Source organism: Coptis chinensis, chromosome 8 (assembly GCF_015680905.1).
Source record: "Coptis chinensis isolate HL-2020 chromosome 8, ASM1568090v1, whole genome shotgun sequence".
Classification (NCBI taxonomy): domain Eukaryota; kingdom Viridiplantae; phylum Streptophyta; class Magnoliopsida; order Ranunculales; family Ranunculaceae; genus Coptis; species Coptis chinensis.
In genome coordinates this window covers 7,360,853-7,384,392 of record NC_141463.1, presented here as the reverse complement: position 1 = coordinate 7,384,392, position 23,540 = coordinate 7,360,853, and the positions used below count along the sequence as shown (strand labels likewise).

General features: G+C 37.5%; 1 protein-coding gene and 1 long non-coding RNA gene across 4 annotated transcripts; both read left to right on the top strand.

Moving 5' to 3' along the window:
- Positions 1-6,699: 6,699 nt before the first annotated feature.
- LOC147479646 (cytochrome P450 CYP736A12-like) lies at positions 6,700-9,257 on the top strand. 3 transcript variants are annotated; one of them, XR_015206215.1, is made up of 3 exons: positions 6,700-7,493; positions 7,977-8,860; positions 8,969-9,257. XR_015206215.1 is itself a non-coding variant. In XM_086580724.1 (3 exons), exons 1-2 carry the CDS (start codon positions 6,798-6,800, stop codon positions 8,799-8,801), a joined length of 1,521 nt encoding a protein of 506 aa, XP_086436850.1. In that variant the 5' UTR covers positions 6,700-6,797; the 3' UTR covers positions 8,802-8,810; positions 8,969-9,257. The 3 variants fall into 3 exon arrangements, 2 of the variants coding, with proteins under 2 accessions (XP_086436850.1, XP_086436849.1); XM_086580724.1 differs by having other exon boundaries at positions 7,977-8,810; XM_086580723.1 differs by having other exon boundaries at positions 7,977-9,257.
- Positions 9,258-10,056: 799 nt separating this feature from the next.
- LOC147479645 (uncharacterized) lies at positions 10,057-13,720 on the top strand. Its single transcript, XR_015206792.1, has 2 exons — positions 10,057-10,427; positions 10,565-13,720. It is a non-coding gene; the product is annotated as an uncharacterized LOC147479645 (long non-coding RNA).
- Positions 13,721-23,540: the final 9,820 nt, after the last annotated feature.

The following is a 23,540-nucleotide window of genomic DNA, read 5'->3' as shown; positions in this document are numbered from 1 at the left end:
ATGTAGTCTAAAAGATTTATGCATCTCTCTGCCATCTCGCTTCATACACCAAGGTACACTTGAAGTTCAAAAGCATTAACCGCGGATGTCGAAGTCGACTCCACCCATACCTTCCTCGATTTCTCTTAATAGCATACTTCGCCTCTAGAATTGCTAAACATTCAGCTATGAAATTAGATGCGATGACCCATATTCCTGCAAAGACACGCTAGGAACACACATTCATAATTTCTAAAGCACACACCATAGCACGAAGGGGCGGGATTACCACAAGAAGCCCCATCGACATTAACTTTTATGATATCACCCTCCAGGTGGGTACCATTTGCAATCCTTAATCCTAGGTGCCCTCCCCTAGCTTGTCTTGCAAACCCCAATTCTTCAAGATATGAGACTTACTACCCCCTCTTTTCATCGACTGTAGCAAGGCAAGTAAGAGAATTGGATATTAGTCCGATTGTGCTTTTCTTTGACATAGACTCATTTTGTTCCCCTTCAAAGATGCATCGATTTCTACTTCTCGGTTGATGACCATGCACGCTAATATCGTCGACACCCTGGCCTTAGCTTAAGAGAAACTTCTTCTATGTAGCCTAAGTGCCTCAGAAAAATTTGTAAAATTGTCGTTACATCCAAACTGAAATCCGGCCCATTCCCATAGCTTCTTTGCCTCTGTACAATCCCACAAAATATGTTGGAGTGTATCAGCCGCATTACATCCCATGTAGCATATGGAAACTAGTTTAACACCTCTTTTTTGGAGAGACTTATCAGTGGCAGCACAGTTCCTCAATAACTTCCAAGCAGTACCCGAGATCTTTGGTTGCACCACCAAGAGCCTGGTGCTCTCCTTCTAATTGTCTCAAATGCAGATTGAACCGAAAATTGACCTTGTTGGTCAGGCTTCCAAATCGCATGGTCTGCCCCATTGATAATAGGCAGCTGATTTAAGTTAAACCCTGCAATCATAAGAATGACTTGAAGAGCTCGAGGGATAGACCATGCACCATCAGAGATAATACTGCTAACCTTAGCTTTACATCCCTTGAGAACCTCTGGTTGTAATTGTAGCCTCTGTTGAATTGATTGCTCCCCAATCCAGCAGTCTCTCCATAGATCTACATTCTCACCTGAGCCCAAAATCCACTGAGCCCTAGAAGAAACTTCAGGCAAAGCCCACTTAATTCCTGGCCATATAGTAGACTTTGCATAATAGTTTATCATGAGAGTTGGGCATGTTAGCATAGGTTGTAGTTGATATTTAGAATTTGTCTAGAGTTGAATTGTGTTCAAATATAAGTTATCTGTGTAGTGGGGGAATCGATTGATATTGGTATAAACCCATAATACATGGTATCAGAGCCTTAGTTAGATTAGCCTAGGGTGTTATCCAAATCTTGGTCGGAAGGTGTTTGACAAAAATTTTGAGAGAAGATTTGAGTTTAAATAACTTATAGAAATAGACCATTCCATGAACACTCGCATGACGAGTCTGAATAGGAAGAACTACACCATTTGGAAAGCCAAGATGGAAGACTTGCTTTATTGCAAGGACTTGGCACAACCCATTGAGAATGGAAGACAAAAACCGGAAGCGGTTGCTGCGACTGAGTGCAACAAGCTTGACAGAAAAGCAATTGGGTACATTCGACAGTGGATTGACGATAGTGTCTTTCACCATGTATCCCAAGAGACTACAACTTTTGTCTTGTGGAAGAAACTCGAAGACCTTTATGAGAGGAAGTCGGGCGAAAACAAAGTGCTGGTCGTTAAGAAGTTTGCCGACATGAAGTACCAAGAAGGTTCTTCAATGTCTGAGCATCTTAACGAAGTACAGAATATCATCAATCAGATGCATTTGATGAAGATTAATTTGGTAGACGAAGTTAAGGCTTTGTTTCTATTAGGCTCTCTACCCGAAAGTTGGGAGACATTAGCAGTCTCTCTACACAGAGCAGCCAAGGATGGAATCATTACAATGGAGATAGCTACCGCGTCTTTGTTGAATGACGAGACTAGAAAGAGTCCAAAAGACAGCTCCTCTCGCTCATAGATCCTTATCACAGAGAAACAGGGGAGAGGTAGATACAAAAAACCATCTCGTTCTAGAGGTGATGACTAAAGTAAATCTAGGGGTGAAGCTAGAACTCCTAAGGCAGAGAAGCAATGTTACTATTGTTCCATCAAGGGCCACTTCATATATGAGTGCAGAACACTAAAGAGAGATGAGAAGAATAACTGTGTACATGAAGACATGGTACAAATGAACAGAAACACAGGCAGAGATACTACAGCACTAGTCAACGACCTAGTGGGAATTATGTCAGATTGTGGTGTGTGATGTCTTAGTACCTCATGTCAGGATACAGAGTGGGTGATAGATATAGGAGCATCCTATCACGTCACACCGCACAGGGAATTCTTCACTACCTACAACTATGGTGAATATGGTGAAGTGAAGATGGGTAACAGTGGCATCTTGAAGATTATAGGCATTGGAGATGTTCATGTAGAAACCAATGTCGGCTACATCTTGGCACTCAAGGATGTAAGACATGTCCATGACATACGGCTAAGCTAATTTAATTTGGGGAAATTAGATGGCGATGGCTTTGTAAACTTCGTTTGGTAGCGAAGTATGGAACCGGCGAGAGGTTCCATTATAGCAGCCGAGAAAAAAAAAAACTTGCTCTCTTTACAAAAACACAGGGCTAAGCGTAAAAGCGAGAAGTGAATCTGTGCGGAAGAAGAAGCTTCCTCCGAACCGTGGCACAAGAGACTGTGTCATATGGGCATAAAAGGGATGGAAGTTTTTGCTAAGCGAAAGGCCTTGCCAGACATCAAAGGTACACATTTAAATACATGTACTCACTGTTTGGTAGGAAAGCAACACAGGGTGTCTTTCCAAAGACTCCCGTTTCACAGAAAGGACAATGTCCTTGAACTAGTGCACACAGACTTATGTGGTCCTATAAAAGTGAAGTCCCATGGGAGAGCTTCATACTTCGTGACCTTCATTGATGATGCGTCAAGAAAGATATGGGCCTATAGTCTTAAGACCAAGGATGAAGTACTTGGCGTGTTTGAGAAATTCCACAGCATGGTGGAAAGAGAAACTGGGAAGTTGTTGAAGTGTATTCGCTCAGATAATGGGGGTGAGTACATTGGGCCGTTTGAAGAGTATTGCTAGAGTCATGGGATTCGTCATGAGCAGACCGTTCCCAAGACACCGCAACAGAATGGAATAACAGAAAGAATGAACCGTACCATTGTAGAGAGGATGAGATGTATGATGTCTCACTCTAAGCTACCTAGAACCTACTGGGTAAAAGTAATGCGTACATGCGTGCATGTGATTAACCTATTGCCGTCAAAGCCTCTGAATAGTGACTATCCAGAGAGAGTATGGTCAGGCAGAGATGTTGATTATGGATACTTGAGGGTATTTGGGTGCAGAGCATTTGTGCATATTCCGAAAGATGAGAGATCCAAGTTTGATGACAAAGCCAAGCAGTGCATTTTTCTGGGTTATGGAGATGAAAAGTTTGGTTACAAACTCTATGATCCGATTAACAAGAAGGTAATCCGAAGTCAAGAAGTTGTGTTCCTGGAAGACCAAACCATAGCAGACTTTGAGGAGGGTGAGAAGCTACAGACTTTCACCAATGATCTTGTTGATTCAGAACCAGAAGTTCCTACTGTGGAACGTGTAGAAGGCATTGAGAATGCAGAGAACCATGGGCTTGAAGCTCATGCTGAGAATCCTATTGCTCATTATGGGATAGAACCTATTGGTATAGAAGATGCAAATGACATGCATGAACCACCACCAGAGAAAGCAGAAGTGCATCCTCCTGAGGCACCAGCAGATTGGGCAAGGAGGTCAAACTGAGAGAGACTAGTTTAAACCAGGTATCCACCACATACATACGTGTTACTATCGGATGGTGGAGAACCTATGTACTATCAAGAGGCACTTGAAGGTACATACAAAGAGAAGTGGTTGAAGGTCATGCATGACGAGATGGATTTTTTGCATAAGATTCACACTTATAAGTTAGTTGAGAAACCACAAGGACAAAAAATTCCCAAGAATAAGTGGATATACAAAGTCATGCATGAGGAGAACAATCCTCACCCAATGCACAAAGCTCGCCTTGTTGTGAAGGGATTCAGTCAAAGAAAAGGGATTGACTTTGATGAGATTTTCTCTCCTGTAGTGAAGATGACTTCTATTCGGGTGGTATTGGGTATGACCGCAAGTATGAACCTAGAGGTTGAGCAGCTAGATGTTAAGATAGCTTTTCTTCATAGAAACCTTGAAGAAGATGTCTACATGGACCAGCCAGAGGAGTTTGAGGTCAAAGGCAAGGAGCACCTAGCATGCAAACTGACAAAGAACTTGTATGGGTTGAAGCAGGCACCGAGACAATGGTACATAAAGTTTGATTCCTTTATGGCGAAGAAAGGATACAAGAAGTCTGCTTCTGCTCATTGTGTGTTTGTTCAGAGATTTCTATATAGGGATTTCATAGTGTTATTACTGTATGTGGATGATATGTTGATAGTTGGCCCAAACATCAACAAGATATCCAAACTGAAGAAAGACTTGAGTAAGTCCTTTGAGATAAAGGATTTGGGTCAAGCAAAGCAGATACTTGGGATGCGGATCACTCGTGACAGAAAGAGTGGGAAGTTGTAGCTTTCTTAAGAAAGCTACATTGAGAAGGTATTGAAAAGATTCAACATGGATTAAGCAAAGCCCGATGAAGTTGTCCGGTGGTGGGATTCATATGACCAAAGAGATGTGTGTAAAGGGTGAGCATGGCGGTCGGATGGAAAAGATTCCTTATGCATCCGATGGGAAAACTTGATGTATGAATGGTGTGTACAAGACCGGATATAGCTTTCGCCATGGGCGTTGTAAGCTGTTTTCTGTCAAATCCGGGGAAGGAGCATTAGGAAAGTGTTAAGTGGATATTGAGATATCTCAAAGGCACTTCCAAATCGTGTTTGTGCTTTGGTGGAAGTAACCCGTTACTTGAAGGTTACACTGATGCAGACATGGCAGGTGATGTTGACTCGATGAAGTCCATTTCCGGTTATCTGGTTACTTTTGCAGGGGGAGCAATTTCTTGGAAATCAAAGTTATAAAAGTGTGTTGCCTTCTCCACTACAGAAGCCGAGTATATTGCAGCCACTAAGTGTTGCAAAAAGTTGCTATGGATGAAGAGGTTCTTCGACGAACTAGGGCTAAAACAGAAACAGTTTGTAGTTCTATGTGGCAGTCAGAGTGCCATCCATTTGAGCAAGAATCTGTGTTTTCATTCTAGATCCAAGCACATACACGTGCGTTATCATTGGATTAGAGAAGTACTCGAAGACAAGCATTTGTGTATCGAGAATATCCATACCGACAAGAACGGGTCGAATATGATGACCAAAGTCTTACCGAAAAGTAAGTTTGATGTTTGATGTTTGATGTGCTACCGCCGGAATGGTAGCATACTCCTCCTATTGATTTGGAAATTGCATGGAGGTATCCCCCCTCACTGTTCGGGAGGGGGAGATTGTTGGAGTTATCCCTCACATGAGGAGAGGAGAGAAATTCAGTTTTAGCTTGTATGGAGAAGACAGAACGCGCCCCACGCTCTCCACAAGCCATTTTGGAGCGCATTCTGCGCTCAAGCTCCTAGACATTGTCCAAGGCAAAGCGCGCACCCCTCACTCAATAGCTGATTCGAAGCGCGCCCATGCATGCCTATTTTGGCAAGATTCTATTTTTGTGGAACCGAGAGTTTTGCATTATATGTTTGGGTTTTTTGGCAAAACCAAACACACGAGAGACAGCACAAAAGTTAGAGAAAACACAATCTTGAAAGCTATCAAGATTGAGAGATAATCTTTACAGATAGACAACCATATAAAGAGATAAGAGTGATCTAGTAAAGTGAGAGACTGCAAGGAATGATTGTAATCTTCCTTCCCACTTTTTAAATGACTAGCTATTGTAGATATATATACCATTGGTTGAACCACGGTATATCTTTGTATTATGGTATGCGTTTAATTCTGTTTTACATTATTATCTGATGTTAATAGCTGTTTAGAAAGTTGGGCATGTTTTTTTTTTTTTTGGCCATGAGGGGACTTGAGCGGGTGACAAAGAGTCAAGTTTCTAGTGAAGTTGGGCATGTTAGCATAGGTTGTAGTTAATATTTAGAATTTGTCTAGAGTTAAATTGTATTCAAATACAAATTATCTGTGTAGTGGAGGAATCGATTGGTATTGGTATAAACCCTAACAATAAGTTGTAACTTGTTTAGTTTTCGATCGTAAAAAAAAAAAAAAAAAAAAAAAAAGTACAAATTGTGTTGAATGTTCGAAACAAGACCTGCTATGTCTGTCCGGACACTCACTTTTACTGAATTATATGTTTAGACCTTAAAGGTACAAGTGTTTTTTTCTTGCACCATCATAGAAAGGTTAGTTAAAAAAGTAGTTGGGTTTTTAACATATATTTGACTGTTAGTTAATATTTCAGTAGTGATCTACCTAAAGCATTTATTAAATTAGTTAATATTGTAGGAAGTAGTTGTGAAGATAGACCAATCCCATTGAATATGGGAAGGAAATGGGAGTACAGTTATCAGGTTGACAGGCTCAGTCGAAGACATAAATATAGTAACATTACCAATGAAAAAACACATATCACTTCCTTCTTTATCATACTCAAAAGTTCAGAAGTGAAAGAAAGAAAGCAACCAATCTGGAATGATCTTTGCTACTGGTTCACGATGGTTTTAAGCGTTGCTCTTCTTTTCTTTGCATTCCTTTTTGTCTTTTGGTCTCTTTCCTATCTCATTGCCTTACTGAGGACCAAAAAATGTATTAAGGGCTCAATGAGTCTGCCCCCAGGACCATGGGGGTTCCCTCTACTTGGTCATCTTCACATGTTGGGTGACCTTCCTCACCGTGATCTACAGAAACTGTCCCAGAAATATGGTCCAATAATGCACATTCGGCTAGGTCTGGTCCCTGCCATTGTTGTCTCATCTCCTGAATGGGCAGAGTTGCTCCTCAAGACTCACGACTTAAATTTCGCTAGTCGACCTGATATCCAAGCTTCGAAGTGCTTATCTCGCGGACGGCAGAGTATGCTATTTGCAGCTTATGGGCCGAATTGGCGCAATGTGCGTAAGCTGTGCACTTTAGAGCTACTTAGTAACTCAAAGATCGAATCATTCCAATCCATGAGAAGAGAGGAGGTGCACAATTTTATTAAATCGATAAAAATTGCTGCTGAGTCACATTCAGTGATTAATCTTACCGCTAAAATTGGATCGCTAGTGGAAGACATGACATTCATAATGATATTTGGGGCAAAGGATGACAAGTTTAATTTCAAACCAATTATTGACGAAGCTACGGTATTGTGTGGAACTTTTAATCTAGCTGACCTTATCCCATACATGGCAGCACTCGATCTTCAGGTAAAGAAGCTTGCTAGTTGTGTTTAATTTAGGGTTAACTAGCATTACTCTCCTACTAGATGAGCCAATTAGGATTTCCACCTTACTAGATGAGAAAATTAGGGTTTTCTCTTTAAGTACACACAAAAAAAGAATCAATTTGGATTGACGTGTTATTTTGTGTTGCCATCTAGTGGGGAGAAATCCTAATTGGCTCATCTAGTCGAAGAATAATATTGGTTAACCCTTTAATTTACGTATTAGTATCATCTACTAGATTTGGTCATGTCAAAGCGCGTCTTAAAGTTGCATAACTCACTTAAAAAAAAAACACCACATCCATCATAGCCATACCCATGTATCAAGAATAGATTTAAAAACAGAGTCACGTCCAAGGAGGTATTTGCCCCATTCACCACTAAATAATTTCTATTTTCTATGGCACATTTATTAACTTATTCTTTTTTTAGCAGAAAGTTAATAAGTAAATTCTATTACCTCCAGGGTATAGGACGCAAATCGAAGGCCCTTAGCAAGGTAATAGACGGATTCTTCGAGAGGATTATTGATGAACATGTACAAGACGCAAAAAGTATACAAGGGGAGCACAGGGACTTCATCGACGTGTTGTTATCGTTGATGGAAACCAACGATACAAGTGAACAACATCTAGATCGTGACACTATCAAAGCGATACTGTTGGACATGCTTGCTGCAGCATTAGATACATCGACAAGTGTTACTGAATGGGCCCTTTCGGAACTCTTAAAACATCCCCGTGTCATGAAACTTGTCCAAGAAGAATTGAAAAACGTCGTTGGCATGGATCGAATGGTCGAGGAAGCGGACATGACGAAATTGGACTACTTGAATATCGTTATTAAGGAAAGCATGAGGATCCACCCAGTGACTCCATTTCTTCTCCCTCGTGAGTCCATTGAAGACATTACAATTAACGGATATTTCATGCCAAAGAAGTCTAGAGTGCTTATAAATACTTGGGCCATTGGAAAAGATCCCAAGGTATGGTCCAGCAATGCTGAAGAATTCTATCCCGAAAGGTTCATTGGTACTAAAATAGATCACCAAGGACGTGATTTTCAATTTCTACCATTTGGATCAGGACGTCGTAAATGCCCAGGTATGCAGCTAGGAATTACCGTTGTTCAATTGGTACTTGCTCAAATGGTACATTGTTTCAATTTCGAGCTTCCAGATGGAATGTCAGCTGAGGATTTAGATATGAGCGAGACATTTGGCGTAACGTTGCCGCGAACTAATCATCTACTTGCAATCCCAACTTACCGTTTGCCAATGACCGATATCTAAGAAGGCATAGTACGTTATACTGTTATTCGATTGATTCAAATTGATGATAATATATTATAGTAAGATATGTTTTTCTTTCCTTCAAAATATGGTCACTACTACGTCGTTTGTGTCCATTTGTCCCTAATGCTGTTGCTAATCTGGTTGTGGTATTTTTTGGCTTTTAGCCCCTTCCATTGAAGTATTCAGTAAGTGGCTCATAGAGTTATATGGAATCAAGTTCTGGAGCTTATATACCTGCACTGCGTCACAACTTAACATTCAGCTAATTGTAACTGGAGTGTGCTGCTTGAAGCTTTCTAGTGCGCAGACTGATCTTATCTTCATGTGCATGTTTATGGAGAATCGTGAACTTAAATAATGATGCCTGAAGTATTTGTTGAATTGTACCAAATAATTCTGAAATGTTAATGCATACTGTTTAATGAAATGTTTATAAAGTTGTTTCTTGCCAAATTCTGATTGCTTTATTTGGTGTTTGAGATTCAGGTATGGATTTTAAGATTGAACTAAACCCAAATAGTGATATGTATGTTACCAAATGTCGTGGATTATGTCAGTGACTGTTTGAAACCATTTTAAATCTACTTTCTAGTATAGCAATTGGTGCAAAAAAGATTCACACTGTCTAAGTTACATGCTTGTGCAAAACTGATAATAGGATTCTGGGTTTTCTCTCGGTCACCTAAAGATCAGCATTATAAGTAACACAGTAAACACCCTTTTCTTTTGTGTATTATGTCTCTGATGATTTTGTTATTATATTGATGTCATTTTCCGCCATTATGAACAGAAGACCCTGTATTCTTGTCATTTTCCGCCACTATGAAACAGGCCTGTATTGTATTTATAGAGACAGAATACAAATTTATTATAATAAAACAAAATAGGTAGACAAAGAGTGATCGGAATCGTGGGGATCTGAATTAGGTGTGCATGGGGATTCGTGTGGATCTCTTTGGAGCTTTAATCGTTGATTTAATGCACATTTATGGCTATTCCATACTAAATATATCAAATTAATAAATAATAAAGCAATGGTATAACCCGTCAATATTCTAATTAAGGATTTAATGTATATATCAATATTCATGCTATTACTTAATGGTATATTCATAGTATAATAGATATTTTAATGTATTATTCAAATACGTTAGTCTAATTATTGTGTTACATACTTACATTAATGTGAGTTTGACATGGGCTTAGGGCCTGAATAGCTCAATCAATAACCCAGCTTATTGCGTGGGGCCGTGGGGGCATAAGTTTTGTGGTTAAACTTTTCCTTTTTTTCATCTATTTCCTAAATAACCCACGACTCATTGAATCCACCCGGTATTACCTCGGCCAATTTCATTTTCCTTCACCGAAAAATTAATCGGATTATTGAAGACACCATTAGCACAACCGTTACTCCCTCCCCCATACTTATTAAAGAGAGTTAGAGCACCAGTGATTGTTTCCTTCCGTTACTAATTAAGAGTTTAATACATGCAATTAAAACCCCAACTCTCTATGGGTAGAAATTGGCTCTCTCAACTCTAGCAGTATAAAACCCCGACTCGGCAATCTCGATCTCTCTCCAACACTTTGCACAAAGCTTCTTGTTGTAGCCATCCCCAGAAGGTATAACTTTTGCATTTGTTTTTTTAATGATGTTTCTGTCTTCATTTTGTTATTATAATTATTTTTTTCCGGCGTACTCAATTTTTCATACTATTTTATTTCTAAAACCATCCTTAACTTTTGATGTATTTTTGTAGTGTCTATCTACAATGTTGGGATTGAATGAAATGGGAAGAAGCAGTAGAATTGGTTGATTGTCAAGTACAAGTTGACGGGAACTTCGCACAAGACTTCCTTCTAAACCAGGTTAGATTCTTTTCTATCCCTTAATAGATTGGTGACTAGGCCACTTTAGTTTTCATGTCGTACTATGCCATTTATATCTTAGGTTGCTTTGCCACTTGAGTTGAAATTTTAGTTTTGTCCTTTTTATTATTATTATTTATTTATTATTTTTCTTTTCCTTTTCCCTTTTAACAAGCATTTGCACTATCAAAATACCAAACGTAATTACACGATAATTCTCCAATTGTAATTTGCACTATTGTAATTACAGAAGCATCATAAACTGCAAAGCACACACACTGACACACCATATAGGAACACCATATCTAGACTACAAGCTTATCTACTATAGCTCCCAAATTAGGCTACACATGGCCTACAAGCTTATCTACTAGAGCTCCCAAAAGTACTATGGTTCACTGTTGCACTATTAGGTTCAATTTAGGCAATATGATAGTGAGAACCTGACTGAGAGAACAACAAGACGTTGGGCATGAAAGAAACTTGGTCAATATGCTAACACGACGTCGGTGTTCTTTTCGATTTGTTTAGTTTCCTTTTTTGACATCTAATGTTGAGATTTGGTTAACTGTTTTGTTGTTATGGTAAGGGTGAATGATCCTTGACGCCACATAATAATTGTTCTCATGGTGGGTTCAGTTGACACTAGCTTTAGCCCTTATGGTAGAGGCTACACATTCTATAACAATCAATTCTATCAATCATATGGTCAGTCTTCTCAAACTTAATTATATATCAAATCATTTTTGGTATCTTTCAAAGGCCATATAGACAAGATAAGCGCTAGGGCAGGGAATCGGGTCTGGTAGACCCGAATCCGACCCGACCCGAGATTACCGAATACATCGGGTTCGGGTGCATTTTCATATCCATTTATTTATTCGTGTCGGGTTCAGGTTCGGATATAATTTTTGGGGTTTTTTTTGAATTTTTAGTGTTAACCTATCGGGTCGGTCAGGTTCGAATATTAAATTTTGGTTTTATTCGAGTTGGGGTTGGAGTTCGGATATTGCGAAACTATTCGGATTCGGATATAGCCATATCTGACCCGAACCCGACCCGATTCCTGCCCTAATAAGCGCTGCCAGAAATTTTGATATGTTCTTAGTCATGTATAATAATTCATTAGTTTCCACGTGTCAAGAACCTTGTTTTGAACCCTCTGAACAATCGTTGTATGGATCATCACGTGGCATACCCTCATACCAAGATTTATTTGATAGGGACTTTTTCTTCCTCATGCATTGTGGGTTTGTCAATATGCCTTGAAGCTAGATTTTGCTATCACAATATTTTGCCAATGTGGAGCATGGCAGGGTTATGATAGTGGAATAATAAATTCAAGAAGATATTTGATTGGATTCCCAGAGCTGATTTGCATTTCCAAAAGATGTGGAGGGAGCAAGTTCAAATGCTATTATGGATATGATGGCAGGGAAACGGAACTTGTAAGGTGGAACACGAAACCGCGCTTATGACTTTTGCAAAGGCTTTATGTGAATATTGTGTGTGTGTGTGTGTGTTTTAATTTTGTTTATGGTTAAAGTGGAAATACAAGTATATAGTCGAAGCTTTTGTCTTGCGTTTGTCATGAATTTACTAAGACGAAATTGAGGATATATAGTATGGTCACTATATGGCATGGTCGTATTTAGAAGAAGTTTATGGCCGGGGTAGAATATGATTCCTTAGTACATGTACTTGCGTCTTTGTTTCATCTCCTCTGGTGGTTTAGGGAGACTTAGTTCCAGAAATATTTATCTTCGGAAACTACTTGGTTGATTTAGGTAACCATATTAAACTCAACACATTACTAATGATTCATTATCATATTGAACTTATAATAAAACTTAACACATTTAAAATGTTTTGTCGTGTATAGAATGCACTATATGGTATGATTATGTCGTGGTTGGTGTTTGAGTTGGGGTATGCTACCTTCTTCATTTGGTGAAGAAAAGGTGCGTGAGACATTGCGCGACAACTGTAGCATGTTACATGGTTATATGAGTCTTAGGATGAATGTTTTCTAGAGAAATACTACTCTTTATTGAGCACTAGGGGGTGTCTCAGTGTTGTCTATAGTACAAAAAATATTGTCAAGGAGTTATAAATCGCGAATGAGACTTTGCTATGGGGTGCTTTCCATAGAGAATGGAAGTTCACTTTGTGGAAGTTGTTGTAACGAGGAGTCCAAGTTACATAAACGAAGATCATCCTTGGATTCTTGAATGTATGAATGTCTTATGTCTTTGTTTGTTTTTGAAAAAATATTTATGTAAATTACTAGGTGTTGAAGTTGGTTTTAAAGAAAAGGTGCATTGACTTCCTTAGTTGATTTCCTCTTTTCCAGACATTTCTTTCTTGGACATTTAAGAAACAAGAAGATGACCATGGCCTGGTAGTTGAATACATAAAATATAGCACATTCCGTTTGCAGATGAGAACGAGTGGTAGTTGAGGTGATGGTAACTAATTCTGGCACAGAAGCATCATCCAAGTATATTTGTTTTAGGCGGGAGATGGTAAATTGGCTACTAACGCAGTCAAAAAAATTTAAGGACCGTTGGATTACAAGAGCTTTCTTCTATTGGCTTCTAACGCAGTCAAAAGTTTCAAGGACCATTGGAATACAAGAGCTTTCTTCTACTTGTAGTTGATGCTCGTGATGTCGCGACTTCTTATCTCAAATTTAAAGGTGAAGGTGGGGGTTTCATACATGCTTTCATGCACCCATGTTTGGTTCTTCGAATAGTTTTAGTGCTCTACTCAATCTGTATTTTCATAAGTTCGGTTCTTTGTATTCTTTTGCAACTTGTTGTAGTGGTAAGCAGTACCCTGAAAAAGTTGTTTGGTCAGAAAGTGGTACTTTCTAAGGTTTTCATTAGGTGGCATGCAAATGCCGGATTTGCTTTGTAATATAGCATGGCTTTGTAAATGGGGAGAATCGATGACACAAATAGGCATTCGGTAAACCTATATTTCTATGAAGTTATTGTTGTATGCCTGCTATTTTAATGAAAAGTATCGTCTGTTTGAATAACCAATATATTTTTGTTATTTTCTATTATGCAACGAAATCATTTTGTTCATTCGGAGGATTTCGTGTTAAGGAGGTATTCCTTTTTCCTTTTAAGAAAAATATTACAAATTGATGACCACTTGCAAAAACTAGATTGAATGAGTGGATTGACAAAGGGGTGGGTTAAGCTACTGTTTGAGAAGATACAATGAATGCAATGACACGTGGCTCGAGAATTAATTTAGAATGGCTATTAATTTTGGGTTAAGGAAGTAAGGTAATGTGGCATAAGTAGTTAATGTGCAAACAAGGAATGCCTAAATAATCGCAAGGCGAATCAGGCACTACAGCGGTCTCAAGGCTTTTATGCCACCGTTCAGGCCTCATTAGAACTTGGTCATTATCTTGAGGTTGTGGAATTGTCAATGCAAACATATGAAAATTTACAAGCGCTTGATACTTTGGGTGGGTGTGGGGCATGTCAGTTGTCAAATTGAGGAATAGCACTTATCCCATGGTGCATACATAAATATGTCTTTTTAGTGTACGTGTCTGTTGTGTCATTTGGATTGAGTACCATATCTACATAACCCTTTTGTGGTTTACATGTTTCAGCTAAGTTTATAAAGGGTCTTCAATTTATGAAAGTCACCAACTATTTCGTGGTGATTGTGAATCAACTGTTATGATGATGTTAGTCGTCTAAGGCGAAGGACTGGCCAGAGAGAGCACCAAAGCAATGGGCAAATTTGAATGAAAAGGCAACCAAGTAGGTGTAGGGCAAAGTTAGAAAGAAAGAATATATGTTCCTTGGGTTGTACAAATGCAGCGCTCACCTTCTCATGTAGGTTCTGTTGTTCAAGGATACCAATATATCCATTAAAGAATCAAGCTTGATCGGTCAGTGGTGTCTCTCAATGACAGGGAGTGCGGTTCAACCAGTACTCACAAGTACCACCTACTACAGATATCTGGTAAGAAGCGAGTACTCAAACAATATGAACAAGAACCAAGTTAAACTTGCAATTTGTTTTTGGAAATCAAGATCTCAACAACAAAAAAACAGCCCGTGTGAAATTTTTCAGCTTATAAAAATACCTACAATTATCTAGAGAAAATGACCAAAAAATACATCAAACTTTGCAGTTGGTTTCAAAACAGACAATGTACTTTTTTTTTATTCAAATAAACATTGTACTTTCAAAACATTTCAATTTAGTCAAACCGTCAAATTAATTGGATGGCGTGATGACGTGGGTTGTTAAAATTTTCCCCAAATCTAAATTTGCTTATGTGGCATTAGTTTTAATCTTGAGAAATCCACATAACATTTCAACACACCAACTCTTGAAATGTCAACTAAAATCCGAAATTATAGTGAAATCAAAATTTAAGATGTTTGATGAAATTGAGATTTGAAATAAAAGGGGAGAGATAAAAATAAAACCCATCACTTAACCAAAGAAACTCATCTTCCCTCTTTTTTAAAGAACGCCAGTCCTAAACCTTAAATTGGTTGGTGGTGAGTAGCCGACAAATTTGAGAATTTCAAAGTGGATTACATTGGTTTAATTCGAGAGTAAGCTTTTTCTCTCATTTTTCGTTTATGATGTATGAATTGTTTGAATAAAAAATGGTTTTGGTTGATTTGTTTGATTTCTAGGTTTGTTTGATTTATAAAAGCGATTCTTGTTTGTTTTTCTTTTGAATTGCTTATAAAGCTTGAATTGTTTATAAAACATATTTTTTATTTATGAAAGCACTATCTCCGTTTAAGGGTTTATATTAAAATCGTTGGTTTAATTCGAGAGTAAGCTTTTTTCTCTCCTTTTTTAGTTTATGATGCATGAATTGTTTGAATAAAAAATGGTTTTGGTTGATTTGTTTGATTTCTAGGTTTGTTTGATTTATAAAAGCTGATTCTTGTTTGTTTTTTTTGTTTGAATTGCTTATAAAGCTTGAATTGTTTATAAAACATATTTTTTATTTATGAAAGCACTATCTCTGTTTAAGGGTTTATATTAAAATGCGTTGGTTTAATTCGAGAGTAAGCTTTTTCTCTCCTTTTTCGTTTATGATGCATGAATTGTTTGAATAAAAAATGGTTTTGGTTGATTTGTTTGATTTCTAGGTTTGTTTGATTTATAAAGCATATTCTTGTCTGTTTGTCTGTTTGAATTGCTTATAAAGCTTGAATTGTTTATAAAGCATATATTTTTTTATGAAAGCACTATCTCTGTTTAGGGGTTTACATTAAAATATTGATTGGATGCATGTGAAACAATGTTTAAAGTCTCCAAAAACATTGTTTATAGTCTCTTTAAAGTATATTTTGAACTTGTTTGCAGTGATGCATGATACATATTCACTAGAGTTGCACCATGGTGGGGCTTTTGTGCATTGTCCTATTTTATCTTATGAAAATGGGAAGACTATGTATTATAGCGACTTGGAGATTGATAAGTTATCATATTTTGAACTTGTTGGCATAGTTAAAGAGTTGGGTTACCAAACATTTGCTTCTCTATATTACAATGTTCCTTGGAAATCATTGGAAAATGGTCTTAGACTAGTTTCCAATGATGTCGACACAAATTTGATGATTGAGGAAATTAAAAAACAAGGAGCAATTGAAGTTTATGTTGAGAATTGTGTTGAAGAGAAAATTTTGGGGGATGTTTGTTCAGAGACTGATAATGATGATGAGATTGATGACTATTACTCTGATGAGACAGCTGAGTCAGAGATTGATAGCATGGGGAATTGTAGTGATGCAGATGAGGTGTTGATTAATTATAGGAGATCCCAAATTGAAAAAAATACAGCTAAGAAAGCTGCTAAGAAGGTACCTAAGAAGAAGGCACCTGAAGTGATTGTTGAAGAAGAAGATACCATAAGAGAAGTCACTGATCATGTAGTAGTTGAAGTGAATGAAGGTTTTAATTCTGATGATGATAGTCCTATAAGTGATGAGGATGGCGTGCTTAAGAGGAATCGAGCAAGGTTTCCTGTTTTCAATAAAAAGAATGACTCAATGAAGATGAAACCTGTTCTTGGAATGAGATTTAGTAGTTGTGAAGAACTTAAGGAGTATCTAATTGATTATGCAGTGGCCAATCTTTGTCCTCTTAGGTTCACTAGGAGCTCTACTAAATGGTTGCTTGTAGAGTGTGGTAGAAAGTGCAAGTGGAGGTTATGGGCTACTTATATGCAAGCTGAGAAGAGTTTTTAGGATAAAGAGTTTGTACAATGAACATAAATGTATCAAGCATTTCAAGATAAAATTGCAAACTCAAGGTGGTTGTGTACAAAGTATGTTAGGAGAATTGTTGCTAATCCATGTTGGAAGTTGGAAGACTTTAAAGTGGATGTGAGAGAGAATTATAAGATACATGTCAGTAAGATCCAGTGTTATAGGGCCAAGAAGTTTGCCATGGGTGAGGTTGAGGCATCTTTGGTCGAGTACTATGGTAAATTATGGGACTACTCTCAAGAAATCATACGGAGCAACCAACCCAGCGATCTTGTTAAAATTCAAGTTGAAGAAGAGTCTGGGTGGAACCAGGAAAGGGTAGATTTCATAGAATGTATGTTTGTTTCCATGCATTGAAGAGTGGGTGGAAGGAGGCATGCAGGAACATCATTGGCTTAGATGGGGCCTTCTTGAAAAGTTTTGTCAAGGGGAAATATTGTCCTTTGTTGGAAGAGATGGGAATAACCAAATGTTTCCAATTGCTTGGGGCAGTGGTTGAATGTGAGAACAAGGACAGTTGGAGGTGGTTTCTACTGAACTTGGACAATGACTTGGACTTAGGTGATGGAACTAGAATCACTTTTAGTACTGATCAGCAGAAGGGTCTTGTGCACACCATACCGCTTTTTCCCCCTTTTGGCCGTTAATGAATGTGTGCAAGGCATATTTATGCCAACTTCAGGAAAACCTACCCTGGTGCACAACTGAAGTCTCTTTTCTTGGGAGTCTACCAAAAGTTCCACACCTCAGGCATTTGACAAGGTGATGGCTGAAATGAATGCCATTGACTTCAGGGCTAGGGATCACATAATGGGAAAGACTCCTCAGGCATGGTCTAGAGCTTTCTTCAGCTTCAAGCCCTCTTGTGACTCAGTTGAAAACAATTTATCTGAAAGTTTTAATTCCACTATAGCAGATGCTAGATTCAAACCAATCATTGGGATGCTTGAAGAGATAAGGATGAATGCTATGAAAAGAATGCAGAACAGAAGGGAGATAATTGCTTCATGGACTGATGAAATTTGTCCAATTATCAGAGAGAAGCTTGAAAAGAGCAAGGATAATCATAGGTTTTGGTCGCCATTTCACACTGGGCAACAAAAGTTTGAGGTGAAGTATAAAGAGGAAGGATATGTTGTGGATTTGCATAAGAGAACATGTTCTTGTAGGATGTGGGAATTGAGTGGAATACCTTGCCCTCATGCTATCTCATGCATGTACACTTTTAATATGGACCCTGATGATTATGTGGAACACTGGTTTAAGAAGGAGACAAACTTGAAGGTTTATGGACATTTCATACAGCCCATTAATGGTGAATTGTTATGGCCAGTGGGTAGTGGTGAGAAGTTTTTACCTCCAAGACACAGAAGAATGACTGGAAGGCCTAAGAAGCAAAGGAGAAGGGAAATGCATGAACAACCCAATGGTCAGAAACTAGGAGCACCTAGAGTTCAAGTAAGGAGGACCCACAGGGTTATGACTTGCACTCATTGCAACCAGCCAGGACACAACAAAAGGAGATGCCCAAACATTGAAGAAGAACCAGTACCTAAAACTGTAAGATTTTATGTTATTCTATTCTATTCTATTCATTTAATATTTTATGTTATTATATTCTATTTATTTGTTCTTCATTAAGTCATTATTTGGAGTAAGGGGTTGTTATGTTCCACAGAAAAAGAGCACTGGAAAAACAAGAGGGAGACCTATGCTAAATAAAGATAAAGAACAAGCCAAGAGTGGCAGAGAAGGGGGGAGACCTAAAAGAACAACAATGCACCATCAACAAAGCGGGGAGGGTAAGTTTATCATTTACGGTTGAAGCTCATATCTTGGTTATGCAATCACTAATGTGTTTCCATTCTTATGTAGAAATACAAGAGAAAACAAGGTTTACCAAATGGAATTGGTGTGTTTGATGACCCCCAAACTGGGAATACTTATATGGTTAGTATTCTTTTATTTTTTGAGACCTCTTATTTTTATTGGAGGTCAAATTTAAACATCTCAGTATCGATCATCTTTCAATATTGGTGGTGTTGTTTAAACAGATGTCAGGACAAGGACCACCTATCAATATTGATGAACAACCTGGTGTTCAAACTACTACTGACATTGATCATACTCAAGTGGTTCAAGGTACGCAAGCTTCAGCTACCATGTCATCTGCCCCAGGAGCTTCTTCCTCGAGGAAAAGAAGTAGAGATCAACCATTAACTAGGAAGAGTAATGCTTATGTTTCACCAACGAGGTCTACACCAAGAAGGAATACTAGTAATTCACCAACAAGGACTCCACCACCCCAGAAGAGCTCAACACCTCTTGAAGTAAGGTGTACACCATCCAGAGCTAGACCTCAACAACTATTTGACCCTCAAGCTAGAAGGATGTTGCCAGCTTTGTTGATGGAGTCACCAGAAAGGGATAATACAACACCAATTGCAGCACCTGATGCCCAAGCAGCTAAACCTAAACCTAGGACTAAGACTTTGGGTTTGAAGAAGTCAACAACTAATACAGTTAGGGCACCTTGGAAGTAATGTCTCTTGTTTGACATGTTGATCTCATTTTGTTATGACAATGTGTGATGTTTTGGATTATGGAACCTAAAATTTATGATTTGTCAGTATGTGAAGTCTCAATGTTTTTTATTTTGTAGTCTTTATTTTGGAAGTGTTATATTTATGACATTTGAAATAGGAGAACTCAATGTTATGACAGTGTTGTTATCCTGAGATCTCTGTTATCTTTATGAGATATTATGTACGGGGTTGGCTACATGAGTGAGATGATTGCAGTGAGATTTTAATATGGATGGAAATTGTAGTGAGATGATTTAATTGATACATGAGTTCATTCATTATCATTGTAAAATTCACTTCTAAGAGATCTCAAATACCAAAGAGTACAGAGAACAAAACTTCTAAGAGATCTCAAATACCAAAAGTACAGAGAACAAAATATAGTAATGCGTCAAAGAGATTACAACAAATAAATACAAAGAGATCTCAACTACTAAGAGATCTCAGAGAACAAAATATAGTCAAAAGAGATTACAACAAATAAATACAAAGAGATCTCAACTACTAAGAGATCTCAGAGAACAAAATATAGTTAAAAGAGATTACAATAAATAAATACTAAGAGATCTCAACTACAAAGAGATCTCAAATACCAACGAGGACAGAGAACAAAAAAGAGTCAAAAGAAATTACAACAAATAAATACTAAGAGATCTCAACTACTAAGAGATCTCAAGACAACCACTGCAATAACCAAAGCAAACAACAACTTTGAAAAAAAAACAATCTTCGGCACCATAGCACATTTCTTCACCAATAACGCATTTTCCTTTTTCAATTCATTGTTGAGCATTTTTTGTTCTTCAATTCTCCTCAAAAGTTCAAATTCCATTCTATGTAAATGACCAAATTCAAGCCGGTATTGCTCATTACTTGTCTGCAATGTCCTAATCCGATTATGTAAATTAGCCAATTGGTTGGGCTGAACTGTTCTATTAGGATCAAGATCAACCCACCCAAAAATACCACAAACCCTAATGGCACACCCATAAAATCTTCTTCCTGGGTTTTGTTGGGTGTTGGAAACTTTTACAATAACTTGATACCCACATTCACAAATCGTACGAGAATTAACGCGAAAGTATTAACCGAAATTTGGAAGACATAATAAGAGAGAGGGTAAAGAGAAATGAGAAGAGAAAATTTAAGTGCTGGAGTGTTTGCAACTAACCCTAGCTGTCATAATAAAGAGAAAATGGAGGGAAAAAGTTGCATTGGCGGGAAAAGAGGGAAGATTAGTTTCTTTGGTTAAGTGCTGGGTTTTATTTTTATCTCTCCCTTTTTATTTCAAATCTCAATTTCATCAAACATCTTAAATTTCGATTTCACTATAATTTCGGATTTTAGTTGATATATATTTCAAAAGTTGGTGTGTTGAAATGTTATGTGGATTTCTCAAGATTAAAACTAATGCCACATAAGCAAATTTAGATTTGGGGAAAATTTTAATGACCCACGTCAGCACGCCATCCAATTAATTTGACGGTTTGACTAAATTGAAATGTTTTGAAAGTACAATGTTTATTTGAATAAAAAAAAAGTACATTGTCTGTTTTGAAACCAACTGCAAAGTTTGATGTATTTTTTGGTCATTTTCTCAATTATCTATGGACTTGCATTTTACATATTTAATGCCGTGTTTTGGTTTTTGTGACAACAACCCTTTGCAATCGATGAAGTATTTTCACATTTTATTATCACAATTATTTGTTTCTAGGTCTTAATGGATTAAATTAAAGTCTCGGGGAGTGAAAACATTGAGGAATTGCAATGGGCAGGTGATAAGGTGTTTTGTAAAAAAAAAACTTTCTTTGGGTATTGCTTACGAAGGGATCAAAACTTTGCTTTGAACCATTCTGGAGAGTAGACTCATATTGGGTGTTAGTGGTTGCTAAATGTAAGAAACATGCAGTTCAGAATGGATGATAGAGAGAGGGTTACTGTACTTCTAAATTCTAATAGGGAGAGTTGCTGAAAAATTTATGCATAAGAAGTGGTTGTTCATCTTTGCATCTTAATTGTAGATACTTGCACAAGTGCTCTAATTTTCCATCACATGCCATAAATTATATTATTATTTATTTATTTATTATTATTATATAGCTACAGTAGTTAATTAAAGTTTTCAAGTGCTTTAATTTCAAATATTCTTGAAAGAGTTTTTCATTGTATTGCCTATTTTTGTTTCATTCCTCTTAATTGAATGGTTAGTAATAGATGAATTTTATGATGATCTTATTTAATGTTAAATTTGAGAACCTTTCATGAATGCAATTTCATTTTAATTGAGTGCACAACCTTAAACTTTTTGCAGGGTTCACTCAATTCTTGAGAAAGACATCTCTCACCCTCTGTATTTTCTTCTAAGTTTCTTCCATGTATCATCTCTTCAAATACTATGTTATCCTTTCCATAACACTTTTTTTTCCCACACATTACATTGTTGCATTTTTCGCTGATCATCAAGGATTTTCTTCAATTGCACACTCTAAAGCACGAACGCACCTACTAATGGGCTGTGTCCACGTCAGATGCGGACGCGGCATGGATGTGCGTCGGACGCGGTCAACACAGTTAACTAAACCGGACACGGTCAACATGGTCAGGACGCGGATTTTGACCCAAATAAATAAAAAAATAAATCAAAATAATATTAAAAAACTCAATTTTTTCATTTTTTGTTTTGTTAAGACTTATGACATGTTTTTAAAGTTTGATTAGGAAATATTAAAATTAATTTTATGGATATTTATCTTTAATAGTTTTGAATTTATGAATGTTGATACATTTAATTTAGTTTTTAATGTTCAATTTATATAAAATAAAATTATAAATATTAATTAAGTTTCGTGTCCTTTGCCGCGTCCATGTCCTACCTTTTAAAGATATAACCGAGTCGCCGCGTCTGTGTTCGTGCAACATGGATTTCACATGTAGACTATTTTTTTCTATCCTCCGTGTTACTTGGTATTCAGTGATATTCATGTATTAGATTCAATTGACACTCTACCAGTCCCATTTTAGTTGGTAGGGTGGTTTTGTGAGTTCAGAGGAAATTGTGGTAAAACCAGTATTCGATCTTTGTAGATTTCTATCTATGACCTGATGTTGAGGTTGATGGGGAATGACTGCACTCTTTCTTGGGATAAGAGCTGACTACGTATCACGTTTCTTGGGTGAACTTGAATCAAGCCTTACGTAATTCATCTCTCTCTCTACTTATAGGTGTTTAATCTGACTTTCCTTATTTGCTTTAAGTCGTTGTCAAGTGTAGATCCATATTTTGTGCTCTCTTGATGATTCGTCATTACTTCTGCTGTTACAAAGTAAATGTCTCCTTCATTGGTGTGTTGGTGAGCCGAGGGATCGCGGTAGATCATTTGTTTTCATGTATGGATGTATTTGATATTTAGGACGATTCGAGTTTGGGTGGGGTAATGCACGACACGGTGATATCTGTTTGTGTGAAGATAATGACCTGATGTGTGGACACGTGTGCTGTAGTGATTGGTTTGAGAATGGAGGGTACTTACAATCTTTGATGTTGTTATTCCAAGTAATCGTAGGACAACTATCTCAGAAAATGCGTGATTGAGTTGGTTGCTTGAAATCATGCTTTTTGTGTGGTTTTCTTGAGTAGTGTTGTGTTAATGAGGCATATAAAAAAGATTAGTTCTATAGTTAGCAAGGGTTAAACAAAATTTTATTATTAAACACAGTTAAGTAAAGTAGAAAGTAGATCAAACAAATGGCGTTTTAATAGCTCATCAGGTAAGTAGATTACTTTAAGTGTTTAGCAGATGGAGAAGTCCAAATTTTTTGTTCTTAATGAATTGTTATTTCCAAAACTAATCCCAGCATATAGTTCATTTGTTGTTGAGCAGATCATCACACACATGTTGCCCTGCTTGGAATCTTTTGCACTTCATCTAACTTGCCACGGTTCAAAGGTCAGAGCCCTTGACCAGCTAATTTATTTCGTTGCTGCACTTCGGTGAGTTTCTTTT